Below are 15,605 nucleotides of genomic sequence, written 5' to 3' on the forward strand. Positions count from 1 at the left end.
TTAGCCGATAAATGATTTCTAGGTGTGGGGATTGAATAAGGGCATACCCCTTGTCGAACTAAAGGGTTTGTAGTAATCCGAAAGGTTATCAGCATGTTGCAGTCGAGTGTTTTTGCAGTTGGAAGGAGAATATGGTCTTGGATGGACTTTAGCGCCGTCACAATACGCTAGTCTCTTATTGGCTGCCCCTGAACAGCAAGGCTGTGATTCCCTCCAGTCTCTGCTCTCACCAACATCCACCCAGCTACAGGCACATTTATCACATACGCAAAGCTATATTGTTGTCACTCTCTGTAGATATTCCGACGAAATACTCAACGTGGATTGATTCATACATGGCCAAAGGTGTCATATAAAGAATGTGTTTCCAGTTCTCACGATTGTCTTGGTGTTGGAGCACAGCTTCTAGGATATGATCATTCTCCTACCAGCAGCTACTCGTCCCATAACACACTACTTAATCCATCATCATTTTCAGCATTACCAGTTACGCCAACCCGTAGACTTGCTACCTGGGGACCAAGTCTCCCGGTCACAGGATCCCTTCTCACCACCACAACATTTGCCGTAGTCTGGTCACCAATGGCCATCAAGTCTCCAGCATTGTTAATTGAAAATGTCCGAGGATATGTGCCTCCAGAAGAAATGATGTCCAGGAAAGCCATCACGCCGGTGGTGCTGAGCGAAAATGTGGCAATCGAGTCATTTGGCGAGAAAGACAGATCCCTTCGATTCGAGACATACAGGAAATTATCCTTCACATGAATCTCTCCAATCTTGCTTCCAGTCGGTGCGGTCCTATTACCCGGCAAACTCGTCAAGGACTGAGTCCTGGTCAGAGTGAGACATCCAGACGCTGGATACGTCACGGCAAATGCGTGGACTGTATTTGCAAGCTCATTGGCAACATAGAGGACGTCTTTACCCCAGAAGACGCCATGTCGAGGACCTGTTCCGCCAGGCTCCACATAGCTTGGGCAATCGTTGAGTTTTCCTGATGTACTGTCGATTTTGTAGATCCGAATGAGGTCTGCGCCAAGATCTGGAGCTAGAAGGAAAGCGCCTGTCGGATCAGAAAAGACGTGGTGAGGATGAGGTGCATCCTGTCTAGATGGGACCGGTCCTCTTCCGTTCATGGTATACTTGAGATTCTGGAGCGTCTTTGAGGAGGAAGACAGAGGTAATTTCAAAGTTGAGATTGTTGACGTCTGGCTGTGACCAAGCAAGTCAGTAGGAAGCCCAACTGGCTTGATGTTGTTAACTCACTAGTGTGCCGTTGCTATGTATCCCGAACCATATAACACATTTGCAACTCCTCCAAGTGGTACACCAGTCGCTTTGCCGAGCAGTGTTAATCGGCCATTTGTTGCTGCCGAAACTGCGAAGCTCGAAGCAGTTCCAAAGCCAGTTTCGTCGGGCAAGTATATTGTTCTGCTTGATGAGTCCCATGTCATCCAACTTGGTTGTCCTCCGATTGACAGAGAACTGTTTAGTGCTAGCGAGTATGCCCCATTGCTCGTCGAAGTCAGTGTCAGGCTGTTTACTGTCCCGCTGTAATGGGCAGCAAAAATGTTGGCACCAGCAGCAATGCCCAGCAAGGCTGACAATATTGCCAGGAGATTGTAATGCAGCATTCTATCGATGTTCTAAATGGATGCAGAAGACCGGCTACGCACCGCTTGAAGTTGAAGCAAGATTCCCACGTCATATATGGTTCGGGGACCTGTCTAATTTGAATATGTACATGTTCCGCATGATTGAAAGTTATCCTATTGCGATTAACAACGCCAGGATTGGGGATGAATTGCCCCATTGCTTTGTACAGAGGTATGATTGCACGCTCACTAGGGAACTTTAGCGCGATGTTTTCGTTTCGAGTTTACCACATCCGTAAACCTAGTATACGTCTCATGACAAGACACCTAGGGACAAGGGAAACGCCCATGATCCGAAGGATATGCCCTCCCAAGTGATAGAGTGGTATTCGGGATGGCCTTGCCGTTTTAGCCGCTGCAAGATCAGGCGGTACGGAGCTACTTCATCAGGCAAGCTGGGGTAAATTCCTGGCTAAAATATTTACCGACCCCTCAGCCCGAAGCCTTTAATTGACGGTGCACTCTTCAAAGCTTATTTCAGATAAGAACTTTTGCGCGGCTCAATCGAAGCTTCTGTTTGTCGTACAACGATCTATTCGCGTTGCTTGGTATGCCTGGCAGGTCGGGTGATGCTATCCATTATGTTCTCACCAACTAATGGAATGTTACAGAGCGTAACGTTTCTGGAGTTGGTGATCCGGGATAAAATGGCATGGAAGTATTTGAAATAAATTTAGGCACATTTCTACTTTCCGATCTGTGTCAGCGGATTTTATTATCGGCGGTGCCAAGACGGTCAGTAGTATCGTCAAGCTCCCAGTCTTCACTCCGTATGATCTATTGACATGCAGACAGTGCAGCTGTCTTCCTCGTGCGTCTTTAACTCAAGATATATTGCTCGTCATGCCTAAAATATTCGCATGTCTGAGCTAGTCGAGGTAGACCGTTGGTGATTTGGCGCTCTTATTCAAGACGATCTTTCCCAGGAAACCTTCCAAGAGCATTCAAGTCTTGGGCTTTCTCCACCTATCATCTCTCAATCTCGCTAAAAATGATTTTGCCTTTGTTGACGTTGGCGCTGCTAACAACGACAGGAACTCAAGCTCATGTGCAGAAACGAGCATCTGTTACAGACTGCCTCAATGCAGTGAATGTTCCACGATCTCTCCCAGGCTCAGCCAACTTCACACAAGCAATCAAGCCTTTCAATCTACGTCTTCCGTTCACTCCAGTTGCGGTAGCAGTTCCGTCAACGGTTCCGCAAGTCCAAGCAGCTGTTGCGTGTGGAGTTCAGTACAAGTTTGCTGTTACAGCGAAAGGAGGAGGTCATAGCTATGCTTCTCATGGCATCGGTGGAGAGAACGGCCATTTGGTTGTGGATATGAAGTTATTTACCAACATTACCGTAGACAGCTCTACGCAGATCGCTTCTGTTGGGACTGGGTCCAGACTTGGAAACGTAGCTGTTGCGCTGTTCAATCAAGGGCAGAGGATGTTCAGTCATGGAACTTGTCCTGGGTATTGTCCCGCACTTTATTCTCTAGGACGCAAGCTCACAACTATCAGTGTCGGGATCGGCGGCCATGTCGGCGGAGGAGGCTACGGTTATTCATCCCATACGTAGGTGATAATCGGAAGGCAACAGGGCATTCCATTCCCTTTGGGATCTGCATGCTTCTTCAATATTACCATTCATTGCTAGAAAACTAATCCCCGATCATCAGGTATGGCCTCGCTCTCGACAACCTTGTCGAAGCAACCGTCGTCCTCGCCAACTCCACAGTCATGACAGCATCCACAACGCAAAACGCCGATCTCTTCTGGGGCATCCGTGGAGCCGGCGCTTCATTCGGAATCATCACACAATACAAATTCCAGACCTTCCCTGCGCCATCTAGCAACACGGTATTTTCGTACAACTACAACTTCAACCAGGCGCAAGCAGCAGCCATGCACAAAGTGCTGCAGGAGTATGCGAACACGACGATGCCGGTCGAGATGAACATGCGGATGTTTGTTAATGCGTATAGTTTTGGGCTGCAGGGTGTATACTATGGCAGTCAGGATAATTTCAAGAAAGCTATTGCGCCGCTGTTGGCGAAGGCGCCATTCACGGGTGGGAATGGACAAATTTCCACGAAAGGGTGGATTGATACTTTGAGCAATTATGCGTATGGGAGCTTGAGCACTGGATTGGATTATGATGTTGTGAGTTTTCGTCCTGAGAGGGCAACCACGTGGACTGACTTGCCGAATCTAGCATGAAACCTTCGTTAGTAATTCCTTGCTCAACTTCTTGGTTAAATGTGAGCGCATTAACAATTAGTCTAGTTCTCCAAGAGCCTTATGACTGTGTCTCTTACCAACGAAGCACTCAATGCATTTTGGGCATACTGGAATACCAACGCGCGGACGAACTCGCGAGTTAGTTCCCACTCAACCCAGCCTTTCCTCCACACTCGACACTCGTCATCTTACTAATTCCAAACAGGATTGGTACCTAATTATTGACCTACACGGCGGTCCTACCTCTGCGATCTCCAAGGTAGCGGACAACGCAACCTCATACGCTCACCGCAACGCCCTCCTCAAGTACGAGTTCTACGACCGCGTGAACAGCGGTTCGTATCCTGCTAATGGGTTCTCGTTCTTGAATGGTTGGGTGGCTTCAATCACTTCGGCTAGTATGTTCTCCCTATCCTCTTCCTTCACAGTGATAATATCTCAGCATTATGTTATAGAGGTTCAGGATTGCGGAATAGGTAGAAATGAGCTGTGCTGACATAAGACGCCAGTGAACACGACCACGTTTGGAATGTATATGAATTATGCCGATCCGTCGCTGAGTACCGCTGATGCGCATAATCTGTACTGGTTGAAGCATTATGATGCTTTGACGAAAGTGAAGAAAGCGTATGATCCGACGATGGTGTTTTCGAACCCGCAGGCTGTGATGTTGACATGAGTGGGGCAAAACGATGCGATGCGAAGTGTGGGGAGATTTGGATGAAAGAAGTAGAAATCTAGATTATGGCATCTAATCTACCCAAGGAACATCTGTCTAGGATCTATGAAAAGAAATCTGTCTGTCTGTCTATCTATCTAAGCAAAATCTAAGTGCCCAAGCCAAAAACAAATCTATAAACCCTCTAGCTCCTCTAAAACATCCGCAAAACATGGCCCCTCCACCACGACAGGCGCCGTACACTTCCAATGCAACAAATTCAAACCTTCAATAACAAACGCATCCTTCTCACCCATCCCCCCCTCCTCATCAACCCTCCTCTCCACGAATCCCAACAAGTCCTCAATGAGATGCCCAAACGCCAAAACCTCCATCCGCTCCAGCATCTCAGCATGCTCGCTCTCTCTGCTATAAATCGTCGCGGCGCCAAAATCTCCAAGAAGAGCATGTCCAGTCTTGTCGATGAGTATATTATGCGCGTATAGATCTCCGTGCGCAACTCCCCGCTCATGCAAATGCATCGCCGCACTTGCGATCCCTAGAAGAATACTTTTACATTTCTCAACGGAGAGTACCGTGTCGGGATGGTACGAGTCGCGCGTACATGAATCCAGGGTAGGCGGGAGTCCCAGGTTCGTATAATGTGGTGGGATGAGTTCGAGCACCAAACCACGCTTCTCGTCTGGATACCCGTGGATTTTCCCGATCGGATCGATGAGGTTAGGGTGCTGGCCAGCGACAATACAAGCGTTCATTTCGTCGGCTGGAGAGCCATCGCTTGTTACTTCGCCTTTGAAGAGCTTGATTGCTACGGGTTTTGATTGGGTGGAAGTGGGTGTCTTCCATGTGCCTTTTGAGATGATACCCGAGGCGCCTTCGCCGAGCAGGTCGGAAACGGAGAGGTCTGACCAAGAGATTGAGGGAAGGGTGGGATTATCTTCTGTGGATGGAGTGCATGGGTTTCCGGCGAAGGAGAGGAATGAGAGTTCGGGCATGGAGAAGAGCCATGTTGGGAGGTCTGTGAGTCTGTTCGATGAGAGGCGAAGGAGTCCGAGTTTGCGACAAGAGGCCATCTCGGTGGGGAGAGAGGTGAGACGGTTGCCGGCTAACATACATTTCTGCAGACGGTGGCAGTGTCCAATACTCTTCGGCAGCTCCGCGATCTCATTGTTTGTGAGGATGAGCCAGCGAAGCTTGCGAGGGAAAGCATCTTCAGGAATGGTGGTCATGTGATTCCCTTTGAAAGCGATCATTTCCAGGGAACGGCATTGTGCAAGTTCCTTGGGGAAGAGGGCGAAGTTACAGTCTGAGAAGAAGGCGATTTTTAGTTTGTGGAGACGGGAAATGTCTTTAGGGAGGCTGGTGAGTGGATTATTGGACAAATCCAGGATCTCCAAGGTGTCGAAAAGGGAGAGGATTTCTCGTGGGAAAGTCGTGAGATTGCTGGAGAGCTTGAGCCGTTTCGTGCCTTTGTAGTGCCCGGCTTGGAGGCCTTCGAGGGTTTGAATAACGGCCATGATCTTTACAAGCCGTTATACAAGCAATTCCTTGAAATAAGTCGGAGTATCTAGAGAAATTATTAGTGTGGTTTAGGAGGACGTTAGAAGGTTTAAGGGGCTACATACTTTCGCACACCGCTCAGAGTATCAATTGTTTTTCCAAATTTGCAGCTCTCGGTTGACATGAGGCTGAGTCGATTACGGTATTTCCATATTGTAGATAGGAGAATATAGATTGAAAGAATAGTAGAAAGTATTGAGAAGGGAGAAGGAATTTGAGGACCAAAAATAGATGCGCAATCTCCACTCCTCTTATCTTAGCACGTGTTCGCTTCAATGTAGAGCCACGATGACTAAGCATTCCTTCACGGCTATTTGGACGTGGCTTTCTAGAGTTCCATGGTTTGATTTTATCTCTTTCAAAAGCACCCGTTTGTGTCTTCACCTCCAGGGTGCAGTCAGATTGAAAAATGGCCGTGGATCTTGTTCCAATCTTCTCTTTGGTCGTGATCTAACGAATTTTCATTGTCAGTCCCTTGGCCGTGTGCCAGCGAATTTCAAGTTTTCATCGCCTTCGTCAATGTGTTTTGTGTGGCGTCTTGCTGGGTTTAAACAGCTTTTCAATTGGCTAAGTGGCCTTTGTCCTACGGGTATCTAGCGCCCCTTCAGATCGTACAATCACGACCACAATTTTGTCTTATCATTTTGGAAGTCATCGTCCCCCTCATACTCAACTAAGAGCGTCATGAGAGCCCAGGCAAGCTATCAATGAAACCAAAGAGCACTCCATGCAAGCGTTTCCTTTGGTTTCCAACCCACCATTATTGCAGCGATAGGCTTGACAATCATGTCACTGAACTGTCGGGTGCTACCTTGTTATTGTGCTCCATCCAGTCCTCTGGTTTCAATCGTGATATTTGTTGGTCTGGGTGGGCGAAGAGAATGAGAGCCCTGGGTGCAGGCCAAGACTAGATATTGTCCAAATTCAGCATCCGTAGTGCAGGAGCGAGCTTTGGACGGCTCCTACAGGTGGAGATACATCCCCCTCATCACTGTCAGCGCATGCAGAGTCTTCGATTGACCACTTCTGGGACACTCAAGACGTGAATTTTTCTTGCTTATTGGCAGAGACAGTGTCTTGATCTGAGACGATTGTTGGCGAACCAGCTTTGACTCTCTCGAGCGAAGTTGGTGAGACGAAATGAAGAATTCTCAATGTCCCTTCATAACAAAAGCTCGCTAGTGTCCTTCGACAGAATTTGGCCATCCAGGAGATATTTGACGGCCGGGTGATCGTCAGATTCGAACACTGCTTTTGATCCTTCAATCAGATCTTTTAGAAGAATCGCAGTTTCACCCGTGCCAAGCACATTACGGCACTTTATCAAGGAAAACATTGCGAGTAGGCGGTCCGGATGATGCCGTCGATCTCTTCGATGAATATCCACCACTCTCGACAGTATTTGTTCTGCTTCATTGTATCTTTTTCCACACATGAGCATGCGGCCATGATGAAGTTCTCCAAAGAGGTATATGAAGTGGGTTTCTCCCAGATCCCTTCCTACCTGTTTATGTCCAGGCAAAAATATCGCTAGCGCTTCGTCAACTTCACCACGGACAGCCTTGACACGTGCTAGATTCAGAGCAGCCCAGAGCGTGTGATAATGTTGTCTGCCGAGCTTCTCGACACGCTTGGAGAAAACCTCTGTCTGTATCTCAAGAGCACGGTCAATATCTCCCGGTCGGCCCTCACGATAGGCAGCTCGGTCGAAGCAGGCCATAGCTAGATTGTCCATAGCCTCCAGTGTCGTTGATGGGAGGCACCAAGCTTGGTCTTCAGACCAGCAAACGCTTCATGTTGAATTCTGACAGCTTCCGTAAATCCAAAATCTTTGCTGATCGCGCGTCCCAACCAACTCATAGCTTTCAAAGTTTCAATGTCATCACCCCCAATGGTTACTTTCAGCCCATCGACAGCAATCGTAAGCACCCTAAGTGCTTCGATGATTCGGCCCTGGAGCCACAGACCAGAGCCGTAGCTGTGCATGATCTTCAAGGTTTCCGGATGATCTGGGCCGAAAAGCTTGTGGCACGCATCCAAGCTCTGCTTCTGAAGTTCAACAGCCTTGTCCACCTGTGCAAGCTGCCAGTATGTCAATGATAGTAGCCGCATGATATTGATCGATTTGATGTGTTCTTTGCCCAACCATTTAATCACAGTTTCTGCAACATATTTTTGCAATATCTCGGCTTCTTCGAGCTGGTGTCCTTGTGTGTAGACCACGCTGAACTTGGTAAGCTGAAGAAGTCGGTCGCGGGTCACGGGGGCGACCAATGCTGGCAAAATTTTAGGCCTGGATTCTCTATTCCTGAGAAACGCTGTCTGAATTGTACGCTCAACTTGTTGAACATGACGGACGTGTGGAAGCAAATCTCTGCGGAACATCTCGCTCTCCTCCGTGTCGCCTAATGGTGGGAGCAAGATAGCCTTAGAGAGAATGGTTGCTGTCATGACACCAAACCGCTTGCTCGACAAGCGTCATTTCCGGCCTCTGCCTTGCCCATAGATGCACTGTCGCATGCATCGAGTAGGAATCACCTGAGGAAGAATTTGCCGAGATTAGTGACAAACGACATAGTTCACTGAGTGCCTGTTTCAACCGTATTGCAAAGTAATTTTCCGATTCGGAAAATATCTTTGGCAGGACAGGGCGATGATTTAGCTCAGAAAGAAGGGCAACAGTGCGTAGGACAAGTGTCTTCAACTTTTGCGTGGGAGTAAGCTGGGGAATCAATACTCCATACATTTTCCTTTCTTTCTCTTGCCTTTCTTCGTCGGACGCTTCCAACCCTGGATTCGATACTGCGCGCAAGAATATGTCTATCTTGATTTGCTGACGATCTAAGAAAGAAAACATGCGCAGTAGATCTAGAGCATCTTCAGAAGCCACGGTCTTTTTGGATGCAATGTGATCGTAGATAATTTCAAAGCTGCTGTAAATGGTTGCTTCTATGTCCGAAATCGGGGTGGTGGCATTCGATCTCTTGATGTGGCGAATTCGATCCCAGGTTTTGTCGAAGTAGTCAAGGTATGTTTCCAGCGTGCATAGGTTTTCGAGAATCGTTGTCCCCGCATGTACAAGTGCAAGAGGTAGGTACCCCAGTGCCTCAGCAATGACCTGTGCCGAGTGGCGAGAAGTAGATATCCATGGCTTTGGCTCGTCCGCCGTTTTCAACAGCAATTCAACAGAGTTCCGCTCGTCCAGTCCCTGAAAAAAAAAATAACGAGGTCCAACGGTTCCTTGTGTCTTGAGCTTTGGGTTCTTGGTCGTAATGAGAATAGTACCGGAAGTGCTGTCAGGAAAACAATCCTGGGTAGGAAAACTTTCGTCGTCCGCGTTGTCAACGATGAGCAGCCATGGCCGTTCTGGACCAAGACTCGAAAACCAACTTTTGACAGCGGTTTGACTCGGCGCAACCTTTCCAATTGTGGAAATCATTGAAAACGACTGTTCTGCGTGCTTCTTGGAGGCTGCATTGATCCAAGATACGCCCCAGAAGCTGAGAGGGTTAGCAATAACCCATAAAGCGAGCTGATTTTTCACTGTCCCTACCTTTGTTTATTGTCGGCCGCGAACTTGCAGCAAAATTGAGTTTTGCCCGAGCCGGCAAGACCAAAGACTACAAATCTTTTCTGTACTTGATTTGGAATCGCAGCTGAAGTGGGAGAAAGATAATCTTTCAAGACCTTGAGCTCTTCCTCACGTCCAGTAAAGTTACTGCTGACGGTTTGCGGTGTGAAGAAATGTGTGTGTGCTTGTGGCAAAGCCATCACTTCTTGCGCTGATTCGATCACGGAATTAAGCTTGCAGGTCAATACTTTCTATTGCTCTATAGCTTGGTTGAAGTCTCTTCACTTACAGTTTTGTCAGCCGTTCGATTCACAATGCTTTCCAGGGATTCTATCTTCGTTTGCAAACCAGCGCCAAGATTCTGAATGAAGGCGGATAGGTCCGAGTGAGCATTGCGGGAGGCTTGCTGCGAAGTGCGAAAGTCAATTCTGGTAGATGTAAGCCAAATTCTTCATAGGATCAGAAACGAGAAACCTGACATCCCGACTGCTGAAAGACTGAGTTGTAATGCAAGCTGATATTGCCTGAGTTTTCCCCGTAGGGTGTCCAACTCCTCCTCGCGTGATTGTTGCTTCAGCCACTTGCGTATTTGATCACGCTTGATGTGTTTTCCACTTCCAGAATTTACAACTTCTTTCAATATTGTCTCGATTCGCTCCACAATTTGCTGGCAGTTGGACAAAGTACTACTGGTTGCTTGCCAGTTTGTATCGAGAATCTGCTGAAGATTGAGATTTGTTGCGGTAGTGGACCCATCTGCATAACTCCTTCTAAGTAGCTCATCGATGGACGCATTAACTGTTTGTAAAGAAGTGATCTCTCTGAGAAGGTCTTCCAACTCTTGATCCACGACTCGAAACCCATGGTTGGCATCTTTTAAGAACTTTCCAAGCCGAATACAAACATCGGCTAGTCCAGCTGCACCTGCTAGAACAGAGAAAGGATCAGCCATACCTTAAGCGAACTTGTGCAAATAATTCCACGCTTGGATATTTGTGACAGAAAACAGAGTGTGATTAGTGCGATGGCAAAGGAGGGAACGAGTGGAGATAGCACAGGTTATGAGGCCTACTCCATAAACAGAGTTGAAGTGTTTGCGGACCTGCGAGACACAGCCCCTTTTATCTTGCTGGGTCAACACTTTGGAGGCCAGCGGGCGGCTGGCCTCTTGATGTACATTGTGTATCGGGGAAGCATCACATCCGTCCCGCCCCGATGCAGAAACAGTGTCTCTGGTGTGGTGCAGCTCTGCACGGCCAGGCGCTTTGCTGCAACAGGGCTTTCCCTCCATGCATGGCATGCGGTGTTCAAAGTGCTCTTTAGGCAGACCAAAGTGTCCTCAGCAATGCTGCCAAGGCGTGGAAGGAAAATTCAAAGCTCGTTGAATTTATCCGGCAAGCCGCAATTGAAGCTGTGGGACAAGTAATGTCTATTTATGACTGTAATTCATATCGGACATTCGAAACTGAGAGCCTCGTCCTTTTTCTCTCTCGTTATGTATTTTGATTTACGACCAGTGATCGCTCATATTTAATCGGCTGCCCGCAGCTAGTGAAACATTTACCTGGCCCCTGGCGTTAACGATGCCCCCAGGCCCCCTAGCAGGCCATGGCCAACCACACTCTTTCAGATGGCTGGGCGGCATTGAGACAGGATGAACTGGCCTGTTTGAAACCAGCCTAGCAAGCAGTAAAGTAAAGAGGCACTGGGGCGGCCAAACCCCAACACCTTCACAACAAGAGAGGGAGTACCTAAGGCACAAGTACTTCGATATAAATAAGCGGATTGAGCAAATCTCAAGATATCACATAACAAGGGCGTGGGATTTGTTCACTAAGGGGTGGGGAAGAGCATAGACTAGACAAAATCCTGCTAAAGAGTGTAGTTCATCGTAATTGTTTCAGGTGTTATTATTTTTTTATTCGCGTAAAAGAATGAAAAAAAGAATAAGAGTTTCAAACTCTCAATTACAATTCATTGGAAGCCTACTAGAGATTTGCGATGCTGAAGAACGATCGAGAGCAATGTCACAATTACCGGAAACGACATGTACGGTAGTAGGATCTTTCCTGTCCCGGGAATTTGTCCGCATGCCCTGTCGCTTTTCCTGATCCATGAACCATAGACTCCTGGACTTTATCGGTTAGGTACAATTTGTTGTACTCTTCAGGATTAGTCTATTTGGACAGTTGACAAATTGTATCCCGCAGCTGTGCCTGTGTGATTGGACAGCGGCTGATCTTATACCTCTTCTCATGGAGAAATAAGTATGAAATAATTGTTCCCAGAACAATTGCAATCTCCACTTATTCACAGTGGTCCTATGAATAGCCCACATGGTTCTCAGACTGAGTCTGCTACCAAAGTAGTAATGGAAGATCGCCGGCTGCTGACTTCAATGATACCTGGCGTGGAAGTCGTTTCCCGCTGGGTCATTGACTCAGACTGAGCAGCTGCCTGTCGTCTGGTTCTGCATAATTCTTTTGCCGCTTCTGTATAATCGAGCAAGTTTTTGCTCCTCTTCAGCATTTCATAATTCCAGATGCAAATAACGAAATGCTCGCGAGACTGGAATCCTTCCTCATAAAGTGGATTTTTGTAGTTCCGTTCAAATTCAATCATCTCGCTTATCTTGTCAAAAGCCAATAGAAAGCCTCAAAAACCTCCCTAATACCACCTCCATGGTATGTATCGCCTCTTCAGATTTGATAGAGCCTGGTCTGCAAGGTATTCCAGGACCCTGAAACCATACAGATCGCTAGTACTATCTGAATGGATTTCGCTCGTAATAGTGGGGTTGCAGCTGCTGTTAGACAATTTTCGGGGGTCTGTGAGCCTGAAAATAGAGTGAATTGTCACTGAAAACCTTGTCGGAATGATAATTTGTATTCTTAAGGAATAGTTGGCGGTATCGAGTTATTGACTTTGTCGAAGCTGAGATGAACTCGTCTACCTTCGCATTGTAATGTCCACGTAGACTCTTGAGAACGAAGCAGGAGCGAGAATATGGCTCGATTGTGGCTTGAGGCACTTTTTCGTCCAGAGGGAAAAAAGGAGGAAGGAGGAAACTTCAATTGCTAGCGACTTCGCCTGAAAATAATCATCTTAATCTACTTGAACTAGGTCGATCAATTTAGAGCCTGAACCACTACACCGAAAAAGTCAGGCAGCTTCTCTAGTCCGACTGGTAGTTCCAATATATTCACAACATAAATTGAAGCCAAAATTCTCTTGGAAAATAATGGTCGTCATCTACGTGGGTTAGAAGCTAACCAACTGCGATTTTTGGCCACAACAATTATTAGCCCAGGCTTGGTATACATGGCCGCGTCTAATCGACTTTAGTTATGGGCTCGAAGAGGATTTCTATGACGAGAAACCACGCTATCTCAGATTCAGGGTCTCCTAGCATAAATATATAGCTCGGAATGCTTGTCACAAATAGAATGACTGCCGCTTACAACCTAAGTCTCTATACCAAGATGCGTTTTTCTGTGTTCTCTGCGTACAAACACCCATTACATGGGACAAAATCATGTATATGTTGAGATTCCTATACTTCATCTCAATTCGTACATCCTGAATACGAATCAACAAGGGTCCGTGGACTTCATGAAAAAGGGAGGATTTTGTCCTTTATTCTTTGTTCTTCGAGGACTTCGGGGCCTCTCACTCACAAAGACATTCCTCTTTTCTCCTTTCAATCTCATACATACTATGCATTTCTCTATTCTTTGCTCAAAGCTAGCAAGAAATGTCTACCAGCACTTCATTTCATATCTCAGGCTACTTAGCGATCACTTTCGCGGTTTTGCGGCCATCGATACTTTTAGCCTTCCTCGTGATCGTCTCTTGCACTGTATATCTTTACGCCCGCAGTGCTATCAAGTATCATGTACGTTTAGTTATGAAAGGATGTGAAGAGCTTTGTTGAACGAAGAATATAGCACGATGCCGAGTTCGGTAAGCGAAATGGTTGCAAACCCTCACCAGCTAAGCTCATCTATCATTGGCCGCTTGCACTCGACATATTGAATGATGGGTTTAAAGCAGAACGAGATGGGAAGCTTCTTGCATTCTTCACTGAACATCTAGATCAGTTGGGCTCAACTGCTGAAGTCAAAATCCTTGGAGGCACCGGCTATGTGACGCAGGATCCCGAGAATATCGAGGCATTACTTTGTACACAATTTGAAGGTAAGTAACCAAAAAGTTCTCCTCAGTCCGTAGGCTCGAGCGTCCTGGCGTCTTAGCCTTATCATAACTGTTGTCAGACTTTCATCTCGGACCTCGCACATTGGCCATGAAAGCGATGATCGGTGATGGGATATTCACCCAGGACGGTACTGCCTGGAAACGATCACGGGACATTCTAAGGCGGCAATTCATGCGGATGCAGTACCATAGTTTAAAAGGCTTTCACGAGCATCTAGAAGCCTTGATAGAAAGACTGAACGCCTCCACTGAAGTGACAAACCTTCAGCCAATATTCTATAGACTGACACTTGACACAACCATAGCAATGATATTGGGTCAACCAGTTGAAAGCTTCGAGCACGAAATTGGCGATTTGTTTTCGAAGGCCTTCGACCAAGCTTCTCTCGTCACTGGCACGCGAGCTCGACTTGGGGGCTTGTACTTTTTGTACCGTCCCACGGGTTTCCTCAAGGCTTGTGGAACAATCAAAAATTACACCTTCCAATTCGTCGTAGACGCTCTGCAGCGAGATATGCAAAACCCAGGCGATTCTAAGAGTAGTTCGTTTATCTCAGAACTCCAGCGCGAGAACCAGGACCTGCAAATCGTTCGTGATCAGGCGTTGAATGTGCTGATAGCTGGACGAGATACCACAGCTGCAACGCTGTCTTACGCATTGTTAGTAGACGAAATCATTCTGGAAGCAGTGCTAATACCTCAAATATAGTCATCTCCTCCTACAAAACCCAGCCACACTAAAGACTCTCCATTCAGAAATCGAAAATGTTGTTGGGTGTGAAAAAGACATCAACAGAGCGCACATCCAGAGAATGCCATACTTGCATAACGTCCTACAGGAAAGTCAGTACATGTGTTTCTGAGAGTCACGCACTTGCTGACAAGAATATACAGCCCTTCGATTGTATCCTCCAGCTCCGATTAATATCCGGTTTTGCAGGAAGACGACTACTCTCCCTGTCGGCGGTGGTCCAGATGGCCGCTCGCCACTTCTAGTTCGAGAAGGTATGCCTGTCGCATATTCAGTTTACCACATGCAAAGGCGGAAGGATCTTTTTGGACCTGATCCTTTGGCGTTCCGACCTGAGAGGTGGAACGGCCCGGAGCTTGCTAGCATCGGCTGGGCCTATCTTCCATTTAATGGTGGCCCGCGACTTTGTCTAGGTAGTAAGTTCAATTCATTTCTTGTCTCAAATGCAAGGGCTGAATAAGTGAAACCAGAGGATTTTGGGCTCATGCTTGCTTCCTGTGCGATTGTACGGATTATCCAGGAGTTTCCGGATATAAGACTTGTCCCAGGAACGGAATTAGAAATACCGGGAACTGAACGACAGCACCTGGCGCTTACTCTATCTAACGCTCAGGGCTGCAAAGTCGTTCTTCGATGAGGAGACGTACGACATTTTCATATGTAATCCTGCTAACCGCATCCACATGCGCGAGACATAGGCAAGTCTTCGGCACAATGAGAAAGATGATTTCTTCTTCCCAAGCTTTAGTATGTAGATCAATAAAAACAAATGGAATTGGCACATCCATCGTGTACCTATAGCTAAGGTAGGTATTTCCGAAACTTTTCGCACGTGACGTTGGCGGGAATGGCCTACTCCCTTCATCCTGCTACAGCTGATCATCTCTTACTTCTACAAAGGCAAACTGACTCAAATCGCTGTACTCTTCTTTTATCAGACCTTTCCAT

The 15,605-nt window shown here is 47.0% G+C and overlaps 6 protein-coding genes across 6 annotated transcripts; 2 read left to right on the top strand and 4 right to left on the bottom strand.

Annotated features, from left to right (window-relative positions):
* Positions 1–216: 216 nt before the first annotated feature.
* Positions 217–1,634, bottom strand: ONS95_000079 (uncharacterized protein; the record flags this gene model as incomplete). Its single annotated transcript, XM_058493218.1, has 2 exons — positions 217–1,212; positions 1,267–1,634. 2 exons carry the CDS (start codon positions 1,632–1,634, stop codon positions 435–437), a joined length of 1,146 nt encoding a protein of 381 aa, XP_058363418.1. The 3' UTR covers positions 217–434.
* Positions 1,635–2,501: 867 nt separating this feature from the next.
* On the top strand, positions 2,502–4,625 carry ONS95_000080 (uncharacterized protein). Its single transcript, XM_058493219.1, has 7 exons — positions 2,502–3,113; positions 3,162–3,215; positions 3,320–3,803; positions 3,856–3,867; positions 3,927–4,019; positions 4,087–4,279; positions 4,391–4,625. Exons 1-7 carry the CDS (start codon positions 2,647–2,649, stop codon positions 4,558–4,560), a joined length of 1,473 nt encoding a protein of 490 aa, XP_058363419.1. The 5' UTR covers positions 2,502–2,646; the 3' UTR covers positions 4,561–4,625.
* Positions 4,626–4,733: 108 nt separating this feature from the next.
* ONS95_000082 (uncharacterized protein) lies at positions 4,734–6,077 on the bottom strand (the record flags this gene model as incomplete). The annotated part of the gene is made up of 1 exon (XM_058493220.1): positions 4,734–6,077. One exon carries the CDS (start codon positions 6,075–6,077, stop codon positions 4,734–4,736), a length of 1,344 nt encoding a protein of 447 aa, XP_058363420.1.
* A 1,765-nt stretch (positions 6,078–7,842) lies between these two features.
* ONS95_000083 (uncharacterized protein) lies at positions 7,843–8,505 on the bottom strand (the record flags this gene model as incomplete). The annotated part of the gene is made up of 1 exon (XM_058493221.1): positions 7,843–8,505. The coding sequence occupies one exon, from the start codon at positions 8,503–8,505 to the stop codon at positions 7,843–7,845; it is 663 nt and encodes a 220-aa protein (XP_058363421.1).
* A 43-nt stretch (positions 8,506–8,548) lies between these two features.
* On the bottom strand, positions 8,549–10,643 carry ONS95_000084 (uncharacterized protein; the record flags this gene model as incomplete). The annotated part of the gene is made up of 4 exons (XM_058493222.1): positions 8,549–9,620; positions 9,674–9,924; positions 9,981–10,119; positions 10,171–10,643. 4 exons carry the CDS (start codon positions 10,641–10,643, stop codon positions 8,549–8,551), a joined length of 1,935 nt encoding a protein of 644 aa, XP_058363422.1.
* A 2,802-nt stretch (positions 10,644–13,445) lies between these two features.
* On the top strand, positions 13,446–15,428 carry ONS95_000085 (uncharacterized protein; the record flags this gene model as incomplete). Its single annotated transcript, XM_058493223.1, has 6 exons — positions 13,446–13,586; positions 13,639–13,888; positions 13,966–14,566; positions 14,616–14,749; positions 14,801–15,073; positions 15,128–15,428. 6 exons carry the CDS (start codon positions 13,446–13,448, stop codon positions 15,292–15,294), a joined length of 1,566 nt encoding a protein of 521 aa, XP_058363423.1. The 3' UTR covers positions 15,295–15,428.
* Between the last annotated feature and the right edge of the window lie 177 nt (positions 15,429–15,605).

The sequence above is a fragment of the Cadophora gregata genome (assembly GCF_030347475.1).
Source record: "Cadophora gregata isolate MNR1 chromosome Unknown scaffold_1, whole genome shotgun sequence".
Taxonomy (NCBI): domain Eukaryota; kingdom Fungi; phylum Ascomycota; class Leotiomycetes; order Helotiales; family Ploettnerulaceae; genus Cadophora; species Cadophora gregata.

Excerpts from the sequence above, each read along its gene's own strand:
- ONS95_000080 (XM_058493219.1), top strand. The coding sequence starts at position 2,647 with ATGATTTTGCCTTTGTTGACGTTGGCGCTGCTAACAACGACAGGAACT. Across the intron at positions 3,114-3,161 it reads AGTCATGGAACTTGTCCTGG|TGTCGGGATCGGCGGCCATG; the intron begins GTATTGTCCCGC and ends CACAACTATCAG. Across the intron at positions 3,216-3,319 it reads TACGGTTATTCATCCCATAC|GTATGGCCTCGCTCTCGACA; the intron begins GTAGGTGATAAT and ends CCCGATCATCAG.